General features: G+C 44.6%; 2 protein-coding genes across 5 annotated transcripts in view; one reads left to right on the top strand and one right to left on the bottom strand.

Moving 5' to 3' along the window:
• The window catches only part of USP22 (ubiquitin specific peptidase 22), a 105652-nt gene extending 93095 nt beyond the window's left edge, over positions 1-12557 (top strand). For 3 of the 4 annotated variants that reach the window (XM_028706950.2, XM_028706949.2, XM_028706952.2), the window contains 5 exons: positions 1858-1984; positions 5275-5366; positions 8244-8306; positions 10304-10453; positions 11921-12557. In XM_028706950.2, coding sequence (XP_028562783.1) covers positions 1858-1984; positions 5275-5366; positions 8244-8306; positions 10304-10453; positions 11921-11963 — 475 coding nt within the window. In that variant the 3' untranslated portion in view covers positions 11964-12557. The remainder of the gene's footprint in view (positions 1-1857; positions 1985-5274; positions 5367-8243; positions 8307-10303; positions 10454-11920) is intronic. The other variant, XM_028706951.2, reaches the window with a different exon arrangement.
• A 6624-nt stretch (positions 12558-19181) lies between these two features.
• Positions 19182-27089, bottom strand: TNFRSF13B (TNF receptor superfamily member 13B). Its single transcript, XM_028707163.2, has 4 exons — positions 26861-27089; positions 24417-24533; positions 23521-23739; positions 19182-19837 (listed from the first exon to the last, which is right to left on the bottom strand). The coding sequence occupies exons 1-4, from the start codon at positions 26964-26966 to the stop codon at positions 19569-19571; spliced, it is 711 nt and encodes a 236-aa protein (XP_028562996.2). The 5' UTR covers positions 26967-27089; the 3' UTR covers positions 19182-19568.
• Positions 27090-27325: the final 236 nt, after the last annotated feature.

The following is a 27325-nucleotide window of genomic DNA, read 5'->3' as shown; positions in this document are numbered from 1 at the left end:
GGGTGGTTCACAACATAGAAATACAAGATAAAAAACACAAAATATATAATAAAAACAAAAACAAACGAATAATCCCCCCCCCACTGTTTCATTGAGAGACGGGACTGCATCTGAGTGGTGTCTTACAGTTTGGACATTATAAAGGCTTGTATGAGAAACCAAGTTACAGGGAACCAGGCAGAGGGCCTTCTCGGTAGTGGCACCCACCCTGTGGAACACCCTCCCAACAGATGCCAAAGAGAAAAACAACTACCAGACTTTTAGAAGACATCTGAAGGCAGCCCTGTTTAGGGAAGCTTTTAATGTTTGATAGACTATTGTATTTTAATATTCTCTTGGAAGCTGCTCAGAGTGGCTGGGGAAACCCATCCAGATGGGCGGGGTATAGATTATTATTATTATTATTATTATTATTATTATTATTATTATTACATTATTATTATTATTATTATTATTATTATTATTATTATTATTATTATTAGTGCATCTTTAAAGAATGAGTCAGGAAAAGTAACAACCAAAGTAGCCTGGTTATGAAGTCAGGAATTAAAATTTCAGCAGAAGTAAATTCCAGACAAGGTAGATAAAGTTTGGTAATACTAAGCATATTTTAAAATATACTTAGGTTAAAAGAAAGGTAATTGTTGCATCTCTTTAGGAAAGAGTTTGCGTACATATGAGATACAGATGGCTCCTTTCTGGATAAGGAAAAAGGCTTTGTGAATGTAATTTTATCATGTATGTCACAGGGCGTTTTAAACATCACAGAAACCAGATGAAGGAAATTAAGTAGTGGAGACTTTATAGATGTGAGAAGGCAAAGGCTGTTTTAAGAAGAAGGTCATTGAGTGGAAAGTCTAAAGGAAAAACCCCCAGATGTAATCAACACCCATGTAGGAATTGTCAAGATTGTGTTTTAGTAACTACAGACTCCTTGAGCAACTGTATTTGTAAACAGATTGGTTTGGTTCTCTGTTTATTGCAGTGTGAGTAAGTGGAAAAAATTGCAAGCATGTTGTCTTGGGTTTGTAGATTAGACCATGAAAAAGAAGCTTGAGATGAAATTTTGAAAGAATTTTCCATGCTTATATGCATTATCTCTTCTTCCAGAGCACCCCTTCTCAAACACTTGTCTCTTTTGCAGGGCTGGGACTTGGGATAGAATCCCATAGTTTTGCCAAGTAACAGAACGCAGGCTTGCCCATCATTATGGTGATAAACATCCAAATTGGAGGCTGAACCAAAATTGAATCCATGTGGTTTTAAATTTGTGGTTTCATGAGTGTTAGCAGTATGGGTAAATGTCTCCATAAAGAAACTTAAGTTTTTCATAAGGTTGTACAAAGGTCTTTGATATCAATAATTTCCCCCAATACTTTCTGAAACACTAATCTTAGTAGCAGGTCATATACCAAGAGCCAGTTATGTATTGGGGAACAGGATTTGAGGGCTTTTTGGAAAATTGCTGAAAAACCAAGAGCTGAAAGTGCTACCTTTTAGCAAAAAAGTGATATTTTACTGTATCTTTGGTTTCTATGGAAGCCGCCCAGAGTGGCTGGGGAAACCCAGCCAGATGGGAGGGGTACAAATAATAAATTATTATTATTATTATACCTATTCTTTTTATGGATGACCAAGTGCTAGCCTTTCTTTGATCACGGTGGCCCATTTGCTGTAAGCATCCATATTGACAGTCCTATGCATGCTTACTTGTGAGTAAGCCAGTTAATCTGATGGGACCTACTTCTGAATAAACATGCCAACGATGGTGCTGGAGATGTAAGTGGAAACTCAAGGTGCAATAGAAATGATTTACTGGTGCTGTTCGTTCACTCTTTTCTTAAAATATTTGTTTAGGTTTACGAGGCCAGAACATCTAGGAAGCAGTGCCAAAATCAAATGTAGTGGTTGCCATAGCTACCAGGAATCTACCAAACAACTCACTATGAAGAAATTACCCATTGTGGCCTGTTTTCATCTCAAAGTAAGTTACCAAATCATGATTTCAGGCTTGATAGATTTTGGGGGGGGGGGTGCCAAAGACATCTGAGTCTACATCTAAGGATCTCAAGATCTAAGACAATAGTTCTCAGTGGATGTGGCAGGAGAGGATGGCAAGTGTGGGAAGATTCAAGGACAATCAAACATTTAAGCATTTCGGTGTAGTATAGTAGTATATAGTATCCAATTTTTTTTATTTTATTTTTTGCAGAGTATGGATAGATATATTTTAAAAATGAGAGCAGGCACAACTGAGGAGAATCCTAGTTGTGTTTTCCAATGTATCTCTAATAAAACATTCCGTGTGGAGCAAGCAAATCTTTATACTAAAAGAGTGGCCTAGAAAAAAAAGTTTTGAGAACCACTGATCTGATATGAAAGTCTAGTCCATCCAAGACTCTGCATGCTCAAGTCTCAGAGCCCTCTCCAAGAAGAGGTGGAAAATTGGATGTGCAGCATTGCTCCCTTTGCAGCAGGATGCCTCTGCATTGGCTAGGCCATCCACAGACCTAAAAGAGATACTTGGAATCTGGCCTTCTGTTGTTGCTGGGTCAAAAGAGCTGCATCTTTTGACAGCTGTAATCAAATGTTTCCAGCAGCTGGCTGTAAAATCCCTGGATTGGAGTAACCACTTCTGGTCCAGTCTCAGATCCAAAGGACCCTGCCGGGCAGAGGTTTTTGCTACTGGAACTATGCTCTCTGCCTTTCATTGTGTGATTTATGGAAATGACAAGCATGCAGAATTGGGTGTTCACAAGGATGTTGGTCTATTAAGCATTTAATGTACACCTCGCAAGGTATATGCTTTTAAAACATTCTTAACAGACCTTTGATGGGCCTCAAGTAGCTCCCAGCACTTGCCAGCATTTCCCGATACTGTAATCAGAATGTCCTGATTTTGTCATAGGATTAAGAGGAATTGCTTGTGATAGTTAGCAGATTCCACAGTAGGGAACCTGCCTTTGTATTTTTATTTTTGGCACTTTCAGGTGTACTCATAGTTGTGCAGACACCTAGTTCCCGCTTAACCTAAAGTACAGAGAAGTATGGTTTCAAACTGAAACAGTATTCATAGATCTGTGCTGAACTGCAGAGGAGGCTCTCTTGCCACAAGCTATTGTGCCATCCTTTCCAAAATTAAGATTTAATATTTCATGCATCAGAACAGCATTCAGACACTGGTGGAAGTAATTTTGCTAAATTCCACCAGCTGTTTAATTGAAACTGTAAGTTATTTGTAGCTTAGCTAATGATAACAAAGTCATTATGAGGGGCATATGTTCTGACAGTGTTAATAATGCTGTGAAAAAAGATGAGGAGAAATGCAAAAGGATATCTAGTCCATGTGATTCTTCTTCTTTTTTAAACAGGCTGATCTGTTGCTAGGGAATTATGGTGCTGTAAGCTGCGAATAATTAACAAAGAGTGTAAATAGGACAGGAGTTCCGAGAAATGGAGAGAGGTGCCACCTTCTTAAAGAACAGTTCATTCATCTTTTTGCTCCCTGCTCTCATTCTTCTGTGGCATTCTGCTTAAATGATAATGAAAGTGTGGCGCTTATCACACTTCCCATTGTCTCAGAAATTAATCTCTCCTTGTCTCTTCCTTTCCACCTTCCTTTTCTGTTTATTTCTTGTCAGGATGTGGCACTTCAGTATGGAGTATTCTCTGTTTTTCTTTCCCTTTTTTGGCTGCGTTTTCCCCCTTACTGATACTGAAGTAAGCCTTTAATTATAAGCCAATACAGACACACTGGGTAGCACCTGGGCTATTGTCTATTAAAATTCAACCCCTGTCAAAAAACAAATGGTTTGATTGATTGATTGATTGATTGATTGATTTCTATATACTCTGCTTTCTCATTGCAGTATCCACAGGAACACTATTATTTTATTTTATTTAATATACCCCACCCATCTACACTCTGAGCAGCTTACAGCATATATAAAAACATAGTAAAACATCAAGAATTAAAAACTTCCCAATAGCAATTAAACTTTCAAAACCAGAGATGGGAGCAATTGATGAAAACCTAAAGAACCAGATCAGCTTATTAAAACTACTCAACCCAATAGGTTGAATGCCTTTGAGAATAAAATAACCTTGAGCAGACAGCAGAAGGTCAAGAGAGAGGGAGCCAACTGAACTTTTCAGGGAAGAGAATTCCATCATTTGGGCGCAGTCACACAGAAGACCCTCCTGTGTGTTCCAGCCAAACATGCCTTTGCTATTGTTGGGATGTGGAGAAGAGCCTCCCCTGCAGATCTTAGAGTGAGCAGAGTCATAAGGGAGTAGCTGATCCTTTAAGTTATCCTGTGTCCAGTTTAAGGCTTTAAAATCTAGGATTTTGAATTGTACCCAGAAACAAATTGGAAGCCAATGCAGCTGCAGGTCAGTTGAGCGTTGCTTGTTCCCAAGGGCTGATACTCAACAAAACTCCTGCTGCCTCACTCCGGACCAGCTGATGTTTCTGTAGAATTTTCAAAAGCAAAGATCATTGCAGTAATCCAACCTGCTCATTAATATTCATAACGGGAAAAGCATCTACACAAACGTGTGAATGGCAGACCAACCGTCTGTTCTATTCCCAAGACTCGTATTATGAAGCCGGTGCTGCTCTTGTCACTGGCGGAGGGGAAGGGGGAGCGCATCGCCCCCGGCACTATCGGGGAGGGGGGTACTATTGCGGCCGCCCCCTCGGACACGCGCCGTGCACCCCCCACCGTGCCGAGCACCACGCCCCCGGGACACACACCAGCCATGCCCCTGCCTGTTCTACGCCCCCGGTGCCAGAGCATGCAGCTTCGCCACTGGCTCTCATCTCCTTGACCTGTGTATCTGAGATGAAACAGATGCTTGATTACAGTGAAAGACTTCTTACCAGCTTGTTGAATGGGTGAAACTTGGATTGCTGGCCCTGGCACTTGATAAGCGATAAATTCAAATTATTGTCATTATTGACCTAATGATTGAGATCTTAAAGATGTATCATCTTTCCTTGCATGCTAAAGGTTGTGTATTGCAAGTCTGTACGCTTTGTTGCACAGACTTGAATTGTACATAGGCTGTTGTGTTTTGTTATCGTCCGTCACAATTCCTGCTGGAAAAAGAGACGCTACAGAAACATTGTGGAAATAGAATGCAGCTTGCTCATTTGATCTCACCTTTTCAGTAGTTTACTCCCACTGCCCCTTGGTTTGACTTGGGTAGAAAGAAATGATACTATCCAGTGAGATGTGCTTACATAAGTCATGCTTAATTTCTTTATTCTAGCGGTTTGAACACTCAGCCAAACTGAGACGAAAGATCACTACATATGTCTCCTTTCCGCTGGAGCTGGACATGACGCCTTTCATGGCCTCCAGGTATGTTCCAGGGCCTGTTCTTGTGAGAAAGCATTCTTGTGTGGGGAGACGGCTTAAAAAGAGTTTTGGAACCCCTTCTGTGGAACAGCACGCAGAAAGAAATGAGTAAATGTCGCTTTCCGGTTGGAAACTAGTTGCAGTGTGATTTGGTTACTGGGGTTTTTATGGTGGTGAAATTTAAACTTATTTCAAAACTTGATTAAGTGAAAGTACTCCTGAACTGAAAGGAGTCTGATTCGGCTCCCCCCGCTTTCCTTAAGGCATAGATGTCATTCAGGTCATTTAAATAAAATATCAGTACCTAAACTTCCACTTGTGGAATACCTGGTTTAGCTTTAATCCTAATTAACCAAGATATATTCTCTCTTCCTTGATGCTTCTGTTTGCTGGAATACTTTAGGGAGAGGCATGTTCACAAATAACTCCTGCCATACAAGCTCAGGCTAATACGTTGTTAGACACATCAAAATATACTTGCCCATAGGAAGTGAAAGTTAAACTTTTTTTAGTGGCAGCTGACACTTGTTGTCTACTACTGACAATTTCAAAGCCATTTCCTGCAGAAGTGGGTAGAAACCTTGCATTTTAAAACTAGTCAGTGTTTTGATACTTAAGTTCACATCAATCTTTGGGTTCCTATTCCTATTTTACTAAAATAACATTTCAGATGTTAGCTAACATCTATCGTAAGTTTGAAATTATTGGTTTCTCCACCCCTTACACAGGGAGCTTTATTAATTAGTTTCACTGGTGAAACAGAGTAATCCAATTGCCATAGTCGAAAACATAAAATATGCTAATGAACAAGAGCAAGTGTGGTTCAGCAGTGTAAAGAGAGCTAATGCAATTAAGGTTTTCTTTTCAGTGAAGAATTGGATTAATTTTCTCTTCCTTTCAGTTTTGGGATTTACACAGAAGTATCCTTAGTCTTAGATTGTCATGAAATCTGTCATGGGTGATCTCAACACAAAAGGCTTCCCAGGGCTCCTTTCTTTAGCAAAGCATCAAATATAGGACATCATTGTGATTGGATAATATGAGAGGCATGTTTGGAGTGGATAGAGCCATCCATTGGCCATCCTGCTGAACTGCTTTTACCTATCATAAAAGAAGAAATCTAAATGAGTGTAAATTGGGCAAAACTATATTTTCCACCCTTACAGCATCTGTTGTTTCCAGACAGTACAAACAACATCCAACTCTGTAATTCTATGATAATAACAGAGCACCCTGAGAACCTATTGAGGCCTATATTGGCCACAAGGGTGGCTAGTGTGTGGACCGCCAGATGCAGCTTGACTTCAGCTCCCATCATCCATGACCATTGGCCATGCTGGCTTGTCCTGATGGGAATTGTAATCCAACATCTACAGATCTTCCCAAATGCCTTGGGGAAAACCCACTGTGTGCTTTTTAGAATTTAACTTCAGGATGCTTCCATGTGACTCCAGTCCACATTCTGGATATGGAGCAGTCCTTCCCCCTCCCTCAAAGATGATAAGGGAACATGGCCAGTAAAAAAAGGCTGTACTTTGGCCTCAAGCATTTTAGCTCCCAGACACACATATCCTCATCAGACAGTTCGTTACGTCAGGTGCATTCCACTTACCTGTGCTTGCTTTTTTAAAAAATAAAATCATTACGTTGATTAGTTTTTACATAGGCAGTCTGAAATCTGGCATTGTCCCTTTGAAAATTACCATGGGGCATTGGCATGGATTTCTATCCCCTGTCTGTAAAACCTTTGATTTTTTCTTTCTTTCTTTTTTGAAGCAGTGTTACCCTTTTTAGTGTGTCCCATCTTCTCCATCAGCAAGTGGTTTATAAGTCAACATGCTGGCTGGGGCGGATGGGAACTATAATCTAGAGGTCACCAGGTAGGCAAAGGCTGTTCTAGGGTCTTAGCCTTCACTATCCATCTCAGTTTTGTAAGGCAAAAGCTTTGGTGAGCAGAGCAAGCGTTGGAAGCATATGGGCACATTATGATTTCTCCCCCTGCCCTGCCGATTAAGAGGCGGCTTTATTCTGATTGGCTGAGATCACTGTGGGCCCAGGAGTAGACTTGATTCCCACCCTGGTAGTGCTCCTTTGTTTCCTCTGTATAGGCAGCCCCCCTGTTTATGCACGTTCAATACACACAATATACGCACATTGCAGTGAACCTGGAAGTGGCCCAGAAACGTCATAAAGATGTCTGTGAAACGTCACTAAAAGGACAGTGCAGGGACGGGGTGGGGGTGTAGCTGAGTGTTTGCAGGCTTTTTCAATGGGTTTCAGTTATCTGTGATTTCACCAACGTGTGCAGTACCTCGGAACGGAACCCCCGCATAAACAGGGGGCGGCTGCCTGTATAGGGAAATGATTTCTCATTCATTCCGGGGTGGGGGGGGAGTAAAGTATTGCCCATATGTAGCACAATGCCTTCCATCCTCAACCCTAAGTTGTGCAACCCTCAATGGCAGAAATCATACAGAAAGGTGTAACACACACACACACACACACAGAGGGGGGGGGAGAGGGAGAGGTGGAGAGAGGTGTACAGGTCCTTGCAGTACACAAACCCTCCCACACAGCCCACCAGTCACAATAGGTGTTTTTTTTTATTAGAACTGCAAGCACCAAGTTCTGTTGATACATGGGTAGGTGATGCCAGTTCCAGATGGCTGTTTATATTAAGCCCCCTGCCGCCTCCTTTTGAGAAGCATCTTCATAAGTACGAACGAAGATTTTTTTAACCCTCTTATATGATGTACGCCTTATAAATACAAATCAATGTTTGGAATCTACTCTGTTGAGAGAAACCAAGGAACTATTTACAACCCTTTGTCTTTTTAAATGATTCTGAATATTTGTGTGTTTTTTTGTTTTTTGCTGTAGTAAAGAGAGCAGAATGAATGGGCAGTACCAGCAGCCGGCAGATAGTCTAAACAATGATAATAAGTAAGTAGTATTGAATTCTGTGGCTCTCCCTCTTGGATGAGATGGACTAGAAATCTGTTCTGTATCCTGCAGAGGTGTAGAAAGGTGTGGGTGTGTTGAGCATGTAGCATTATATACCAGCCCTGATAATAAAAATCCAAGAGCTAGGTCTTATGCTTCAGTTTGCTTCTGTTCCTTTTCCGTTTGCCTCCTCTGCCATTGCCACCTACCAAATCCTACAGTTGGCTCCAAATCCTTCTATCAGCTATGCAATTTTAGCATCTGTACTGTATCTGCCTCTACCACCATTGCCTACCCACTAGCCCAGGGGTCAGCAAACTTTTTCAGCAGGGGGCCAGTCCACTGTCCCTCAGACCTTGTGGGGGGCCGGACTATATTTTGGAAAAAAAAAAATGATGATGCAAGAGCATCACAAGCCCCGGTGGCTGCTTACCTGTGTCTTGCGAGCGGCAGGGGCTGGCGGCAGCAGAGGGACGATGAGCGGCGTGCAAAAGATCTCCAGAGAGGGGCTGCTTAAAATAGCGGCCACTTGAGCACTACTGCTGCTGGCGCCAACAAAGCCCAGCCCCCTTCCTCTAGGCAGGGCAGGGAGAAGCCAGGAGGAGGGAGGGAGGAGGCGGCGGCATCGCCGTGTGAGGAAGAGGGAAAGAACACGTGTGCTGGCGATCCACGTGACAATTCCCAGATCATCCACGGGCCGTATCCAGAAGGCAATTGGGCCTGATCTGGCCTTTGGACCTTAGTTTGCCCACCCATGCACTAGCCCAATGACTGACCTACTCCTTTAAAGCAAGGGTTTGCACTGTTAGCCACCAGAGCAATGCAACTACAGCTGCTATTCCCAGATTTAAAAGGTGAAAGGAAAGCAGTGTAAATGGGTAGAGACTGGTATCTGCAAGTGACAGGCTAAGCTGGGTGCATCGTTATACTTCTTTGTGTAAAATGAATCTTGGCCTCTGTGCTTCCCTAGCTGTGGATTGTAGCCAATGTTAATCCCACTCGGAACCAACTCATTTTAAGCCCATTATCAACAATGCAAAGAGGTGACTGCTTTTGATACAGGATGTGAGGTTGTGCTCTTTGGAGAACCTTATTACAAATAAGCATTATCTGTATTGCTTAGAATTGTTGCAGTAGATATAATTCACCTCACAGGTTGCCTCTCATAGCGTGGGGGGGGGCTGTGAAAAATAATTAACTTAAAATGTGTGCCGCCTCAGTTTATTAATGTTCGTTAGAAGCCATAGCAAGAAATAGCACCTCATTCTTTAAGGGCAATATTCCTCTTAACTGCTATATGTTGGGAGCAACCCAGGCATCAATGTTGGTGGGTCTAGTGCGGCCAGGTGAGCAAAATGCTGATTTTCTGCCAGGTAGGCAGTCTGGGATATGAAACCAGACAAGCACATAGGTTAGTCTGACAACAACTTGACCTTCTCTCTAGAGATAATTTGGTATATTATTGTGGAATTCTAGGCCCAAGTAAAATTCATTGCGTCATCAGAGAATCTCTGCAGCAGCTCCCATTTCTGGAAACTGCAATGGCAATGCAGAGGGTGAGATGCTTGAGTCCATTTACTTCAGCCCATAGTTGAAGACCCAGACCCCTTACACAATGGAGACCTTGTGCCACCATGTCCTGTTTTATGCGTTTCCCAGAGTCATTCAGTTGGCCACTGTAGGAGAGTTAGTGCTGTGCTGACCTAATTTTGCATGGATTAACAAGTCAGTGCTGAAGTCTTCTAATGTGTACTACTTACAAGGAGACTTTTGAGAGTTATATTCCACATCATATCTCTTATTAATAGTTGTTCTTATAGTTTTGGTTTCAAACGCTTGGCATTTCCCAAAGTTCTGGGTGCAGAGCACAGGAAGCACCCTTGTGGATATGCCCCGCTTTTGCAAGTATTTTATAAAGACTCAAGTAACATTGATTGAAATAGCTGCTGCATTTCCTCTTGTCCTAAGTGTTTTCTCCCAACTTGTTTTGCCACCAGGTATTCCTTGTTTGCAGTAGTTAATCACCAAGGAACCCTGGAGAGCGGGCACTATACCAGCTTCATCCGGCAACACAAGGACCAGTGGTTCAAATGTGACGACGCCATCATCACCAAGGCTAGCATTAAGGATGTACTAGACAGCGAAGGGTACGTCTCGAGCAAAACACAGAGGAGGGCAGCCTCCTGTTTAAGCCATAAAATGCCATTTTCGATCATTTCCTTTTCGGTACATTCATGAAGTGTAAAGTGCAGCAGACTCCAGATGAGGAGAAATGGAGAGGAACATGTGCAGTCAGATTTCAGGCTGACCTTTTGGATACACTCACAAGGGACAGGCAGCGGGGATTCTAGCGCCTTTCCCTTACATATGTTGTCTTGGGTTGAGCTTGTTTTGTCCAGCAGAATCCAAACTGCATACTCGGCAGAACTTAAAAGGTTGTGCTCAGGGAACCTAATAAAGGTCCCTATATATAAACTCTGCAATTTGTCAAGAATGCAGAAGCCACGCCCCCAGATGCCAAAAGTCATACACTGCCCCCTTTTGTTAATAAGACTCTGATGCACATTGATCACATGTGTTTGCAAGCTTGTCTTTGCAGCTGATGTCAATAGAAATTGTATTTTTGTGTGTGTTTGGCTTTTTAAAAAATTAAAGCTGAAAGCTGCACTTTGCAGACCTGTGACATACAAAGCCCTCTGTACAAGACACCAGTGGTTGCCACTCTCCCATGTCACATCCAGGGCCTATAACTGGTTTGGCATATGATTCTTGCCGCTATCCATAGCTAGGTGTTGTTAAGGCTGCAATATATTGTGATGTTCTTTATCACTGTAGAGCTGCATTCTATTTTGGGGGGTGGATTGGGTGGGGGTGGAGAAGCATGACAGTTTGAAATCTGGAGTTGCCTCCGCTTCTGGCATTCCACGCTCTTGACTATGATAAGATTGATCCCATCATCCTGTTCCTGTTTTCTTAATTACACCTGACATTTTCTCCCCACTGCTTGCTTAAAGGGTAGATGTGTGAGCTTGCAAGTTTTAAAAAAAGAACTCATTTGAAATCTTGGGAACGGTCTCCTCCGAAGGCAGGCATTTTTTACTTTCTCGGTATCTCTCAAAGTGAATCCTTGAGCTGGTTTTTAATTCAGAAATGTTGTACCACGGCTTTTAGAGGTTTGAGAAATGCTGGTTATTTATCCAGAGTGAAACTTAACTGTAGAGACCAGAAGCCTGATGGCCTGATGTTAACCACCTGGGTGCCCCCTACTGGCTTAGCATCATCATTTGTGTAGCTCTGACCTCGTCCTGTAGGCCTCCTTTCTGGGTACCAAACTAGACCAGTCTCTGCATTAAGCAGTCTAGTGCAGATCCAGAATAGAATGGGCACATACCATGATGAGTCATTTGCTTTAAATTATTTAGAGATTCACAGTATGACCACGAAGGAGAGCTAGTGTCGCTGCCTCCCTGGAATAATTCCTGCCTTGTGAGAAATAGTCCTGCTTTTAACATGGCTGAGAGAGAAAGAGCTGTATGGGAATGTCAGTCAGTCAGCTGCTGCAGACAGCATTAAAATGGTGCCTTGTCCTTCCTCTTTTTGTCATCTTCCTGCAGATATTTGCTGTTCTATCACAAACAGTTCCTGGAGTACGAGTAGCCTTCTTCAGCAGCTCAAGAGAGAAATGAAAGGAAGTGAAATGAATGGCAGCCTTCTGAAAAGACACACAAACCTACCTGAAATGAAAAGACACCCATTCGACATCTAGCACTGAGCTGCGACAGGACCTGCTTGCCGCTGGCTCGTGGCCTAGAGGAGTAAGAAACGAACAATGTCCATCGTGTACGCAGTCCTGCAGGGACAGAAGAGGGGGGGAATGTAAAAGAGGCTACAGTCAGTGACTTTGAAAGAAGAAATATAATAACGCAAAGATTGCTCTGGGTGGGGAAAATAGGAGCAGAGGAATCCAGGCGCTGGCACATCTCCCTCCGTTCCTCCAAAATGTGTGTGGGAAGGCCGGGGGCTGTACTCTCATCTCCATAAAGCATCTTCTCCATTGGTGCTTCAGCTCCAACTGACCAATCATACAACAGTTATAATTAAAAAAAAAAAAAGTCCAAGCCCATTTTTTTTATGCCTATGGGTCTGAAAGCAGTAAAATGGAGGAGAATTGGGACGACGCAATGATATGGACTTTGCAAGTACCTTTTTATTTGTGAATTTTAGTTATTAAATAAATACAGTATGAAATTACCGGGCTCTTTGTTTTTCGGCAAGCATTAAAAGGAAGTCCGGAAATGCGGAACCGAAGTCGCGATGCTATGCGAGGCTTCCCAGCATGCCTCCTCCTGCTGCTGCTACTGCACAGGTAACCTTCTGACACCTTGGGACTGCTCATCAAAAGTGTCAGCACTGATTCTTTTTCTGTCTGAGCCCCCCCCCCCCTTTTTTTGTTTTCTATAAATAGCTATTTTCTTAATTTCCACACCCTTTTGTTCACCCTCCCCACGAGAATGAAATTCATATTTGCAACCATCAGTAAAATGAATGAATTGGCGTGTTTATACTGTAAAAGTGGTCTTGATTGTTTATTTTTTTGTGGGGGGCGGGGAACCTGTGAATTAAGTTGGAATTCTCTGGACGGTGTTGTTGTTGGGTGTTTTTCCACCCTCTCAAAGAAATACTGCACTCGGGAGACACTTGGAATCGAGAAACCTGCCATCTGCTAACTCTGGTAACTGGGTGCCACTGTTGCAATTAATTTTCAACTATTGGACACCTCTGCCTCAACACCAGACACTAAGTAAACAAAGGATTTCCCCACTTGCTCTGCTTTTATTGGTCCCTTATCTCTCAGATATATTAATTTTCTCATACATCACTCCCATTCTGTATACAAAGCCTCCTGGCTTTGTCATTACCTCCCAAAAGCCCAGGAGCTTGCTTGCTTCTGCCTTGTCACAAATGTGTTTATGTTCTTCCCCCCCACCCTCTGCTTCCTTCTCCCCCCTACTTACTGTCTAGACACTGGCTGGGAGTCCACATGGGCTGTATATTTTATAACCCAGAGGTGGGGCTGCGTTTGATTTGCTGCTTATGGAGAAAGGGGCTTTCTTGCCTAGTAAAAAACAAAAAAGCCCTGCTTTTGGTGTGGGTGGGTGTGGTTTTTTAAAAAAAGAAAGATCTGTACACAATAGCGAGAGTGAATGGTTTTGTAACCTCTTTTCCATTTACAACCACTTTCGCATTTATGTGAGTAAAGAAACACTTTTAAAGGGCCTGCTGATAGTGCTGGGGTGCCAGCTAAATTTCTATAAAAATCTCCTAACTTTTTATTTTGAAGGCTGCTTCCTACTTTTAAAACAACAATTCTATCATTTATACAAAGCCTTTGGGGGGGGGACCCAACCATTCAGCTTTCAGAGATTGTTACCAAATTCAGCAGTCTTCTAGCACATGTAGAACAAGCGTTCTGTGTATTCAGACCAACTTCCCCACCCTGGTGCCCTCCAGCTGTTTTTTAGACTACAACTCCCATCAGCTCCTGCCAGCACAAATGCTGACTGAAGCTGATGGGTGTTGTGGTGCAAAAACCAGATGAAGGGTGTGGAAGCTTGGACGAGATGGATCCTGGATCCCATAACATTTGGTGGGGGAGAAAGGGTAGTAAATTCATTGATCCAGCTTTTGCATGTTCCCTCCAAAATGGGATCCTGCGGCACACGGAGAAGCAGAGCAGTCCTGTGCGATGAGAGCAGATCGTTGGCACGAGCTGGAAGTACACAAGGATTTCTCTAGGAAGAGGTGAGTACAACTCAGGTGTCTCAGACCAATGTAAGACACTTGCTTCCATTCTCATGAGCCTCTGGCCTGTGCTTGTCTCGTGGGGTTTTCTCGTGCTCTTGGAAGATGAATTAAAAAAGAGAACAAGGGGATTTCTGCTGCTGCTTTTCTTATTTCCGGTTCTGAAGATAAAGTAAGATTGGTACTTCCATTCAAAGTTAGATCATGTCCTTGTCCAAGTTTTTAAAGCTCTGTTTTGAGGAGCCCTGTGCTATTTAAGAAAGATTACTAGGAGCCCCTCATGTGAGGTTCTGGGGCTATTTTCAAGTGCATATCACCATTTGATGTGTACAGATTACGTAGAAATCCCAAAAGATGCCCTGACTTAGAGAGCTGGCTGATTATTGTAATGCCGCCCTCCTTATTCCTTTTCAATAATGCAGCAAGCTTGCAGTGGAAGAGGAGTTGGCCTACTGCTTCCTGCCCAACACTGGAGCTCAAGCTGCATTAAAGTGGAAAAAATAATAATAGAGGTATGGCACCCCCTTGTGGTTGAATCTCTCTCCACTTCCAAGCTCACTATATTTACTTTCAGATGTCAAAACAATTGATTTTTTAAATCATTGCTTAGGCAGAAATGGATGTGATCATTAACCCCTGCATACATCCTTGATGCTTGCAGTGTAATAACCAGGAATAACCAGCTGCAAATACCTTCCCGCCACAGCAGTACTTATTTATCTACTTGCACTGGCATGCTTTCGAACTGCTTGGGTTGGCAGGAGCTGGAACAGAGGAATGGGAGCTCACCCTGTTCAAACCGCCGACCTTCTGATTGGCAAGCCCAAGAGTCTCAGTGGTTTAGGCCACAGCGCCACCCACATCCCATAAGACGGCTTGCCAGCAGTACACGTGAGAAGGATCTAGGAGTCTTAGTTGACCACAAGCTTAACTGAGTCAACAGTGTGATGAAACAGCAAAGAAAGCGAATGCTATTCTAGACTGCATCAACAGGAGTATACCGTGTTTACGCAAATCTTATGTGCACCTCAATTTTCAAAACCTTGAAGCCAAAAAAGTATTTGCTTGCATCATCAAATCTAATGTGCATCCTAATTTTCGTGAAGTAGCTTGGCCAAAAAAAGGTGCACATTATTCGAGTAAATATGGTAGTTTCCTGATCAAGGGAAGTAACAATGCCACTCTATTTTGCCTTGGTTAGAGCACACCTGAAGTACTGAATCCAGTTCTGGGCACCACAATTTACTAAGGTTATGTGCAAGCTGGAATGAGTGCAGAGGAGGGCAAGCAAGATGATCAAGGGTCTGCTGGAAACCAAGCCCTATGAGGAATGGTTGAGGGAGCTGGATATGTTTACCCTGGAGGGAGGAGATACGGTAGCCATCTTCAAATAACTAATGGGCTGTCACATGGAAGATGGAGCAAGCTTGTTTTCTCCTCTGGAGGATAGGTCCTGATCCAATGGATAAAAGTTGCAAGGAAGAAGATTCTGACTAAACATCAGGAAGAACTTTCTGACAGTACGAGCTGTTTGACAGTGGAATGAACTCCCTTTGGAGGTTGTGGACTCTCCTTCCTTGGAGGCTTTTAAGCAGAGATTGGGTGGCCACCTGTCATGGATGCTTCAGCTGAGATTCCTGCATTGCAGGGGGTTGGACTAGATGACCCTCGGGATCCCTTCCAACTCAACAATTCCATGATTCTAGGATGCCACATTCCACTTCCCAGGGCTACAAGTTCTAGAATTCCCCGCAAAGAAGGATTGATTGTCAAACTACTCTGGAAACCATAGTTCTAGGAGGGGAATAGCGGTCTCTCCTAACAACTCTGCAGTCTTACCTCCTGGAATCCTTTGGGGAAAGCCATAGCTCTTTAAAGTGGTTTGATGCTGCTTCAAATGTATGGTGCGAATGTGAACCAATATCAGACATAACATGGAAGAAGGAGAACTATTTGTCATCTTCCAATGGGTCTCTTTAGCGAGATCACCCTAAAAACAACAACCCACCCTTAAAATATATTGTGCAATCCCTTTTTTTATAAGCATGCTTTAATTAATTTGAGGTTACCTTTTGGCCTTTTTATGTTCCAACTCTTCTGTTTATGTTGTGCTTTTCAAATGCAGGTGGTGGAGAAGAGATATTTAGCTCAGTCTCTTCCACCCCCCCACCCCCCCAGTTTATCATTATTTTGAAAGCACTTCTTGACAACAAGCCATGCCCATTTGAAATTCGGACAATACAGGCTGCATTGTCTCTTTTAGCATCGTGGGCTTCTCCTTCCAGCCCGCCGCACAGTGAGCGCTGGAAGAAAGAGTTGCCATCCTAACATCCGCTCACATGCATGGGCAGTGCTATTGCTCCGGTTGCCTGGTAACCAGGGAGAGGGCGAGCGGATGCTGAATTAAATAGCATCTCGGGTCGGTCGGTCTCAACGCTACTTTCTGCTTGCTGTCAGGGGCAGGCTGGGAATGGGCTTTATTTACAACTGATGGATCAACTTGTCTTTGTTCTGCTGGGGAGCATTTCAGCCCAAGAAGCCGTACGTAGTTGGCGATGTGCTGGTGGTGACTGGGGCGTGGCCCGCTTTCGGCCATAAAAACCACTCCTGTTTACTATAATGAACTTCCAAGTATTGGAAGCGATTTACATGTGTTGACAGTCTCAATATATGTGGAGGGATTTGTGTTTGATGGGGCTCCTACCCCAGTCAAGAAAGGAAGCCATAGAAGACTGGATTGATAAAGGGGGGGGGGGGAATAACCCTTTGCTTTCCAGCTGTGTGTTCATTCTAAATCTCCTCCCTGGGGTGCGGGGTTGGGACAGAGTGATACAGGGATCCACATCTTCCCTTGCCGTGGCTGGAACCAGCTCTCCACACACACCCTTCTCCTAGAACTTGCAGAGAAATGAAGAAGGCACAGGTGCAGCCTGGGACTCTGTGGGAAAGACCCTGGAGAGGAGGAGTCCTAGTTGATGCTGAGAAAGCAAGGGGCCTTTGGTCCTCTCGGCTGCCGTGTGGGAGCAAGACCTCCTGGGAAGAGTTGGTGAGATCGCTAGGCCTACGCTGTTTTCGGTTTCTTGAATAAAGAGTTGACTTCTCTGAGACCATGTTTTTCTTTGCTGACTTTGGCTCCTGGCAATTAAAATAATAATCTCCCATCAGCCCCAGCCAATATGGACAGGGAGGGTGGGAGCAGTTGTGCTAAAACACCTGAAAGATTACAAGTTTCCCATTTCTGTTTTGTTTGTTTTTTAAAATAATTTTTATTAACAGGCCAATCACATCACATTAATTCCAAATCACAATAATTCCAAATTACACAGCCAAATTTTTTAAATTTTTGTTGGGGGTACCCATGCTTCGAGCTCCGAAAGGGATCCGATCATCTCGCTTGCTGCTGCTGCTTTAATTACACAGTTCTGTCAAAATAATATTCACAGTTCTGTTCAATCTTCTCTTTGTTGTTTTCCTCATCTTCTTGTTGTTATCATATATTCCTTTCTTTGTGATCTCTGATAATCTCCACTAGCAGGTTGAAGACAAACGTTGTTATATTCTGTGTGGATTTTACACTCATCCAAGAGCCATAAAAGTAGACAGACGCCATTTCAACACCTCCGTACAAAACATTCCGACAGTCTGTCCTGATCTCCCCAGGCCCGCCTCAAGTTTCCCATTTCTGGGGGGGAACCGCTCCTTCCCCAGTGGCTGGGAATACCAGATGCTGGGAACCATAGAGTGGGGCTGCACTCATGACCTGCTTGCAGACTTTCAATTGAGGCATCAGGCTGGCCACTGTGAGAACAGACTGCCGGACTAGATAGGCCTTTGGCCTGATTCAGCAGGGATCTTCCCAATGTTCCTACGTCTCTGTACTTCATAAGCTGCTTTTTGGAGGGCAAGGAAAGGCGTTTGCTTGTTAAGCTATACTCATCTGCCTCTGACATCACGTTTTTGCTCTAACTCCGCAGCTGCTTTCCACCGCCTCTCGAAAAAGCTTTTGAGATTGTTGAGCCTTTGCAGTGATCGTAGCTCTCCGCACTCACAAAACATTTCAAATAGGCATGCCTAATTGGGCCCCAGTGCAAAGTGTTGTGCAACCATTTTCCTGGGAATCCGCCTATCCAGTAGGTTTCTTAGGCTTTTGCAAGAAATCTAGGGAGATGTAGACCAAGGGATGCCTGAGTACAGTAAAGCCTTCTATGGCAAAATGACTCTGAGCTGATGTATACTTTTCAGGATGGCGAAAAGCCTGCCATGTAGCTGTGATGGGATTTATTAGCAGTCCTATTGAAGCTGGCTCATTTCATGCCACTCTTTAGGGAAGGTTTTTTTTAAAAAAAGCCTTTCAGCTTCAGAGCTAAGCATGCAGGATTTGCAAGTGAGTGCCATTGAAATCATAGAATCGTGCAAGGAACCCCAAGGGTGTTATCGACTGGTTGGACGCCGAGGAACCAGCTGGGGAACCCCCAAGGGTAGAAGGCTCAGAGTCTGGGGATTGGTGGCGGGATGTTAATGAGTGGTCAGAGGGAGGAGACTGGGAAGAGATGGTGTCAGAAGCTGAAGAGCTAACAGGGTTTAGTGAGATGGGAGAGTCTGTGGCAGAGAGAAGTTCAGATGCAGAAATGGAAGCAGAAGCAGGAAAGGAGGGAGACCAAGAGGCAGAGATGAGTCTGGCTGGCGAGGAAGCCAGGTTGCCTCCAACTCCTGCTGCGACAAGCTCCCCTCTTCCCTGGTCTCCCAGAACCAAGGGAGGCATGAAGTGGGAAGAGCAAAGGCAGGCATGCCTGCAGAGTCTCAGATTGCTTGGGGAAATGATTAAATGAGGAGGGGAACCATGTGCACTACTCCTTTGAGGAAAAAATGGTGTGTAAAATAAACACTGTAGGCATATCTGATTTTTATATACCTGTGAATGATTGCTGTGGCGCGTATTGCAGAAAGTAAGGCATGTTTATTTGAAATCGGGGTCAGTAGAAACGTGATCTTTCATCCAAGCGCTCTCAATACTTTTCCTGTGAACAGACAAAGAATTAGGCTTTCTTCACTAGCTGCTGGTTTTTGTTCTGCTTTGAAAGAAAGTCAATGAAGGGCTTTCCCCCTGGGATGTCATGCCCACTGCTGATTTAGAACATGTGCAGAGAGGAGAGCAGGAAAGACTTCCTAACTGTTAATGTAAATAGCAGGTATGTCAAGAGAGAAGATTAGGCTAAAAAACTCTTTACTCCTGAAGCCCTGGCTTTCTATATGCGGGGAGGTCTTTCCAAGGGGGGTAGAATTCAGACATGCAAATCGATGCCACCTGCAGTCCTGAAGTGGCTGAGTCCAGGAATTGTTTTACCTGCTGGATTCTGCAGATTGTGTAAGGAGGCATTCCCAGGGGAATTGTGTGGAGGAAGAACCTGGAAAATTCACGCAGCTTTGCTCTGGTCCTGTAGTATCTCATTGCCCCGTATCTCAATTCACCTGCATCTTTTCTTGCGAGGGAGAGCAGATAATTTGGAAGTGACCATCTTCAGGGGTAGGAATGGTTCCCATACTCCCTGTGCCAGCAGTCCCTGCCACGGCGGGACCCCCTTCCATCCCGGCTTGGTAAGTCCTGTGGGCCCTGGTTTCTTGAACGGCAGGGCTTGCTTCAGGGAAGCAGAAGCCGCAGGTTTCAATGGGCTCTGGTGTCTGGCTGCCGCTGGATCCGCTCCCCACGCTCCCTGCTTCCATTAGATGCTCTGAAAAATAAGCCCATGTGCATTAAAGTGGGAGTCTTCCCAGAAGCTGCCAGTGTAGTGTAGCAGGCAGTATCAGGTAAGAAGCATGGAGACACGAGTTCAAATCTCAACTCAGCCATGAAAATCACTGCATGAGGTTTGGGCCTTTATTTATCCAGGCCAAGTGTTCCTACTTTCCGGGGACAGTCCCAGATTTACAGAAGCCATCCCGGTTTTTGGTTTTATCCCGGAATGTTCCACTTTTCCTTAGGACATCCCTATTTTGCATCAGAGAAATATTGGAGGTTATGGGTCCCTATTTTCATTGGAGAAATTTTGGAGGGTATGTGGTTCTGCCAAGGAGATAACTAACTATACAACCTTTAGAAGGCATTTGAAGGCAGCACTGTACAGGGAAGGTTTTTTTTAATGTTTAATGTTTTATTATGTTTTTATATATGTTGGGAGATGTCCAGAGTGGCTGGAGCAACCCTGTCAGATGGGTGGGGTATTATTATTATTATTATTATTATTATTATTATTATTATTATTATTACAGTAGTACCCCAGGTTAAGTACTTAATTCATTCCGGAGGTCCGTTCTTAACCTGAAACTGTTCTTAACCTGAAGCACCACTTTAGCTAATGGGGCCTCCTGCTGCCACCATGCCGCCGGAGCATGATTTCTGTTCTTATCCTGAAGCAAAGTTCTTAACCTGAAGCACTATTTTTGGGTTAGCGGAGTCTGTAACCTGAAGCGTATGTAACCTGAGGTACCACTGTATTATTAAATAGGACATCCCTATTTTCATTGGAGGGCGTGTTTACCCATTATATTTATAATCCATCCAGAAGGCAATCCAGCTGGGCATTTGCTGAGGCCTCCACACCAAAAGAAGAAACAACAGAGTGGAATGGATGACACAGTGCACAAAGCGTATCTGAGGAGGCTGGAAAAGGCGTGAGAGAATTATTGGGTTGCTGTGAGGTTTGGGGGGCAGAATAGAATCTTTCACACTGTCCTGAGCTTAAGAGGCAGAACAGTGTGCGCTAAACAATACCTTTCACTGCTTGGGGTACATCTATTGGTTTTATGCCAGTTTTAACTGCTAGGCATGCCCTCCCAAGTCTCCCTATTTTCCAGGGACTTACAAAAGCCATCCCTGCTTCTGATTTGATCCTGAAATTGCCCCTATTTCCCCCACCAATCGCTTTCCAGCCTGGGAGAGCCCTTGCCCCTTCACAGAACTTCTCCACAGGGAAGCAAGAATTAATGTCAAAGCCTAACCCTGTAGAGCACATACTAGTGCCATATTTTTTTTTAGCTGCACAGCTGGAACCTATAATAAAATGTTGAAGCGTGAAGGTTCTTTTTTGAGGGGGGTGTTCCTTCCCTTTCTTGCGCTGCTGCAAACCAGGGGGTTTCACCACTCCCCAAACTCCCTCTTGTGCACGAGCAATGCTGTTTTGACTACATAAACAATGGCACCCCCAGCCTGAGCATTAGGTGGAATGGTATTTTCCTCTGTTTTTTTCCTTTCTCTCCCCATCACTGTAATTTTAAAAAGTAAGAAAATAAAAGTGGAGGGGAGATAAAGGGGTGGTTGTTGCGGCGACCTGTGGCATAGCCTACTTGTGGAATCTTTCCTTCCAGTTGAAGACCAGTGTGGTACAGCACCTGAGAGTGTCAGACTGGGATCTGGGAGATCAGGGTTCAAGTCCCCACTCAGCCACGAAGCTCAGAGGCTGACCTTGGGCCAGTCATGATCTCTCGAGACTAACCTACCCCTCAATCTTGCGGGAATATGATTGGCAAGGGACAGGGGGAGAGAGAACCATGAACGCTCCCTCGAGCTCCCTCAAGGAGCTGTGAATGCAGTAAATAGCAATGCCATAGATAAAAGACAAATGCATTGGGGGGAAAAGGCCTCTATGAGGCTGAAAATGTAAATGAGAAGAGCCAATGGCATGGTGTTAGGGTTGGCAAGCCTCCAGGCTTCACCCAAAGTCTCAAGGTTTGCCTGGCTTCTTCCAGGTGGCATGTGGAGGGCTGGCACCAGAGTGTGTTTAATAATTAGTATTAAGAAGACTGTGTATGTGTATGCATATTGCAAGCTTCTGCCGAGCGGGAACCGACTGTGAATCATAGCACAGAAAGTCTGGGTGTGTGTTGACTGCCTTCTTCCATTTCCCCCTCCCAATTAACCTCCATCTCCAAGGTTCACGGATGTGACACCACCGGAGGCTGCTTCTAGATCTCAGGTTTGTGCTCTGAAATCTCAGGGTCTGGGCCTGGCAACCCTACACATGGCAAGCCACCGTTGAGTGAGGAATCCAGCAGCCTACGAAGCCTGAATTTTGCTTTGGGAAAGGTTCCAAGTCCTGGTGGCAAAGACATACTTGGAAATTGTAGACCAGGGAGGTCTGAGGAGATGGGGTGTGGGCTAGGGAAGGTTTTTGGTGGTGAGTGTGTGCTTTGGAGATGGGAGTGTGGGGCTTCCATTATCTTCATAGTTTCCTGCAAAGTCCCCCTGGCTTAGCAGAAGCAGGAAACAAGCGAGCATGTTTTTAAGTGGGTTAAATAATTTATACAGTTTTTCTTGGCACAGGAGAGAGAGTGTGTGTGTGTTTTTAGGGCTGTCCTCTATTGAAAGAGATTTGTTTGATTTCTCATAGGCACTTGATCACTTAAACTAGTGAAATACAGAAATCCACATATGGCTAAACAATTATAAAAGGGGTGGGTGGGGTATAACCAAATTATTATTTATTGGGTGGGGGGAGGGTGTTAATGTTTGTCAGAACAGATGAAAGTGTTCTCTGTCCTGTGCATCTCACATTTTTTTTGCAAATATTTAATCTTTCAAAAAAATTAATTAATGCCAGCTTTTCTATTAAACTAATAGATTAATTTACTGTGGGTTACATCCTTAGACCAGGACAGTTTACTGCGGCATAAACACAACCTTTGATAAAGCAGAATGCTGAGGTCTGAAAGTAGACTGTGCTCCTTTAGACTTCAGTGGGGAATCATAGTTCTTAACATTCTTCAGACAAACCTCACTGCAGTTAAGAGTTCTAACTCAGCCAACTTTACACTCTGCTTTTCCTCTTGCGGGGAAAGCTTAAAAAAAATAAAATAGGAGGAGCATATGCCAATGTGATCGCCACACCTACTTATCTAAAGCGTACAGTCCTCCCCACCACCTGATTTATTTTATTTTATTTTATTTATCTTGACAAAGTAATAACCATAAATAAATAAGAATAAAAATGTGCACCCCACCACTGAGACCATTCCATTGTAACTATCCAACCTCCCAAAACTTCAACACCTCTTGGGACAGTTTGACCCCTTTCCATTTTAACAGTACAAATTCTACAAACGCCCTCCATATCTCCTCAAAATCTTTCCTCCTGCATATGCCACCGTCTTACCTTAATGGCACATGTTAATTTATCGTTAATAGCTATATCCCACATCTCTATACTATTCTTCCATTTTATATTCTGCTTGCCCCTTCCACTTCCTAGCTATAATAACTCGTGCAGCTGTCAATAAATTTGTGAGCGAGTCCTTCATCGCCTCCCACCACCTGATTCTGATGCATCTGTAGATCTGACCCGATTCTATGCTGGACAATGTGGATTCTGCATTTGGGGTGGGTTGAGAAATCTGAACTCAAATGTTAGAAAGCATTTACCTTTGGGGCTGTCATTTCCTTTCCGGCAAGCGATGGTACCGGCTTGGCAGATCGCCGCATCCACCCATTTCCTAAAGTGGACCCAAGTCAACAGCAAGGAGAAGAGCAGAGTACACAGACAGATGCCCAAGACCATGTAGATGACCATCCGCTGGTCACACGCACTGTCCATCTTGCACTGGACACCCTGGAGAGCAGCCACTGCTGGTGCAGCATCCTCTGAAAGTCAGTGGAGGGGCAACAAGGTCAACAGCTGCTCATCTAGCAGGAATCCTCCATGGAGCTTTGGTGAACACCCTGTGCACAATGCCTAACGCAGGGATCGGGAACCTTTATCAGCCCAATGGCCACATTCTGTGCTGGGAAACCTCCCGAGAGCCACGGGCCAGTGGTGGACAGGGCCAGAGGCAAAAGCTAAATCTTACTTTGTACACACACATTACACTATTCCCCACCCCCACCCCCAATCTGCCTGGTGTGTTGGCACATCCGCCGTACACGCTATACCTTTAAAGAATTCTGCGCACTGTAGTTTCCCCCTCACAGAGTTACAATTCCCAGTAACCCTTAACAAACTACAGTGCCCAGAATTCTTTGAGGGGAAGGATGTGCCTCAAATGTGCTTTAAAGGCATAGCGTACACTAGATCTTCGCAGCAGCATAGAATTCTGTCCTTTATCCCCCAACGTTTTGGTTTATACAGGCATGCTCCAACACAGAAGCTCTGTAACCTAATTCTGGAGTGTTGCGTCTGGGCGGGGCGGGAAGGAGTTGAGCTGTATTTACACTCTGAGGGGGAACACTCTATGCCTGGAGGTATCATCTGGGGCTGAGAATCCAGTGAGGAAAACCCTGCTGTCCAGCTCTAATGTGGCCCATTCATCCCAGACGCTTACTTTTGCAGAAAGGGTTGCATTCCCTGGGGTGCTGCCCACAGAGACTAACACAACTGAAGCACTGCCTCAGGAGCCGGTCATAGTAGAAGCCCTCATGTTTGCTGCAGTCCATGGAACCTGAGGAGAAGGAGACAAAACAGGGTTTGCATCCATTGTATTAAATAAATAACGAGCAAGATGCTCCAGTCACGAGTCAGCATTTTCTCCGGTCCAATCTTGGGCCCGCCTGCAGTTCATTGGCTACCAGCTCATGTTGCCATGGGAACAGCAGCATCCTTGAGGCTGGCGAAAGCTGGAAGAGGGATTGCTCTCCTCTCGCCACTGAACTGCTGGAGCATCTGGCTTGCCAGCCGGTTCACCTTATTCCGTGAAGCTTTTTGCACCTATTGCCAGCTGTTAAATCAGCCTGCATCCACCAAGCACGGCTGACGCGCCCTTCAGATGTTGCAAAGCGCTTGTTGTCAGAAATAAGTGGTGATAAATAGGGATCGTGATTATTTTTATGGGCTTCATAAATTAGCTCATTATAATATTTTGTTGTGACGGGGATGGGGGAGTCTGTGGCACTCCCAATGTGGTTAGACTCCAGCTGCTGTCAACCCCAACCTTCGTGGTCAGGGATGATAATAGTTGTAGTTCAAAATACACGGAGAGTCGCAGATTCAACATCCCTCTTCGTAAATGAGCTCCGTAACCCATGCCAATTCCAATTAGGGTTGCAGCTATATTCAATTAGCCATTAGACCGATCGATTAAAACCTTTTCAAACAAAGAAAATATGCTTCTTGCTCTGGAAATTATTATTGAATTGCATTTATAGCCCACCTTTCCTTCAAGGGGGGGTGCGTGGTTCTTCGCCGCCTCCTTGAATCTTACAACAACCCTGTGAAGCTGGTTAGGCTGGTTAGTGACTGACCCAAGGTAGATGTCATGGACTGGCTGGGCACTGAGGAGTAGTGGGAGCTACCATCTGGGGAACCCCCAAGAGACAAAGGCTCAGATCCCCGAGATTGGTGGTGGGACGACAATGAGTGGTCACAAGGAAGAAGAAGAAGAGTTTGGATTTGATATCCCGCTTTATCACTACCCGAAGGAGTCTCAAAGCGGCTAACATTCTCCTTTCCCTTCGTCCCCCACAACAAACACTCTGTGAGGTGAGTGGGGCTGAGAGACTTCAGAGAAATGTGACTAGCCCAAGGTCTGCAGCTGCATGTGGAGGAGCGGGGAAGCGAACCTGGTTCCCCAGATTACGAATCTACCGCTCTCAACCACTACACCACACTGGAGAAGAGGGAGGAGACTGGGAGGATGAGGTATGGGAAACTGAAGAGGTAAGAGGGCTTAGTGAGCTGTGGGAGCCTGTGGCAGAGCAAAGTCCAGAAGCAGAAGCTGACTCAGGAGAGTAGGCTGAGAGTCAGAGATGAATCAGGCTGGTGAAAAGTTATGGGTGTCTCCCGCTCCTGCTGCAACAAGCTCCCTTTGGGAAGTACCGGTATGTTGACCAAGGCTGAGCACCAGTGGGAACATCTGGTGGACTCTGGAAGAGGACTCTGATGAAAACACTCCCTCTCCAACCCTAGAGCTTCTTTCCTACTTGGTGGAGCTCCCTATTTGAAGGGCTGTCCCGTCCAAGGCTGGCCAAAAGATAAATACTAGAGTTGTCAAATCAGGAGCATCCCAAACCCTGAGGTTTCACATCCCAAACCTCCGAGCTAGGGTGGCCCCTGGTGATGTCACAGGATGGGCTCTGGAGATGGAAGTTAATGGGGGGCACTTCCCCACCTCCAAGTATGCTACAATTTGTAGCTGGCTCCTGCTGGGCTTTGTAAGCTTGCAAGCTGCATGTAAGTCTTCTTAATAATATGTATTATTATTATTAAAGGGACTTTTGTCCACCTGGAGGTTCACCTCCACCTGACATCTACAGGGGGCCAGGCACACCTGGAGACTTCAGGTCAGACTGGAGGTCTGGCAACACCAATAAATACCCCTTAGAAAGGAGGGCAAGCTTCCCATCAAAGGTTAGTAGCACCTGAACAGCAGGTTGTGCAAAACACACAGCTCACCTGGCCGCCCTTTTCTCCAGGACAGATAAATGCAATCTTAAATCATAGTCACTAATTTTGCATTTAAGCTTTCAAATTAACATATTCAATTTTTGTGCAAATTTTATGCAAATGAACATCCTATTTTTTCTCTCTATTTTTTTTTTTTAAAAAAATTGTACCACCATTTTTCCAGGAAAGCGAGCCAGGAGCCGGGAGAGATTATCTTTCTCTAGGACCATCAAAAGCTATTTCTGAGCTGCCATTGCAAGGGGAATGCAGCAACTGACGTCAGCTGATCTGATTCCAGGATCTGGGAGCAGCATGGTTGAAAAGAGGCACGCAAATATTGCAACTTAAAAAATAAAACAAAACAGCACATGTTCCCAGGACACTCACTGCAGGCATCGGCACATCCTTGAAATGGGCGCGGGTGACATGTGACATTGCAGGCTACGCACTCTTGCAAGAGCTCGTCCAAGAACTCATCCTTTGCACACGGCATGGCAACCCAGGAAGACTGTGGAAATAGGGAGGGGTAGAGTGAAAATCCCACTGAAGGGGCAATGGCGCCAGGCTCACTCTCTGCAAAAGGGGAACTGGGGGACCACAAAGAAGGGTACCAGGGGTGGGTTTCTCTTAGCCCACAATCTCACCATACAGTGGTACCTCGGGTTAAGTACTTAATTCGTTCCGGAGGTCAGTTCTTAACCTGAAACTGTTCTTAACCTGAGACACCACTTTAGCTAATGGGGCCTCCTGCTGCTGCCGCGCCGCTGGAGCACGATTGCTGTTCTCATCCTGAAGCAAAGTTCTTAACCCGAGGTAATATTTCTGGATTAGCAGAGTCTGTAATCTGAAGCA

This window comes from Podarcis muralis, chromosome 14, assembly GCF_964188315.1.
Source record: "Podarcis muralis chromosome 14, rPodMur119.hap1.1, whole genome shotgun sequence".
NCBI lineage: Eukaryota > Metazoa > Chordata > Lepidosauria > Squamata > Lacertidae > Podarcis > Podarcis muralis.
This window is presented reverse-complemented; position numbering and strand designations above follow the sequence as displayed.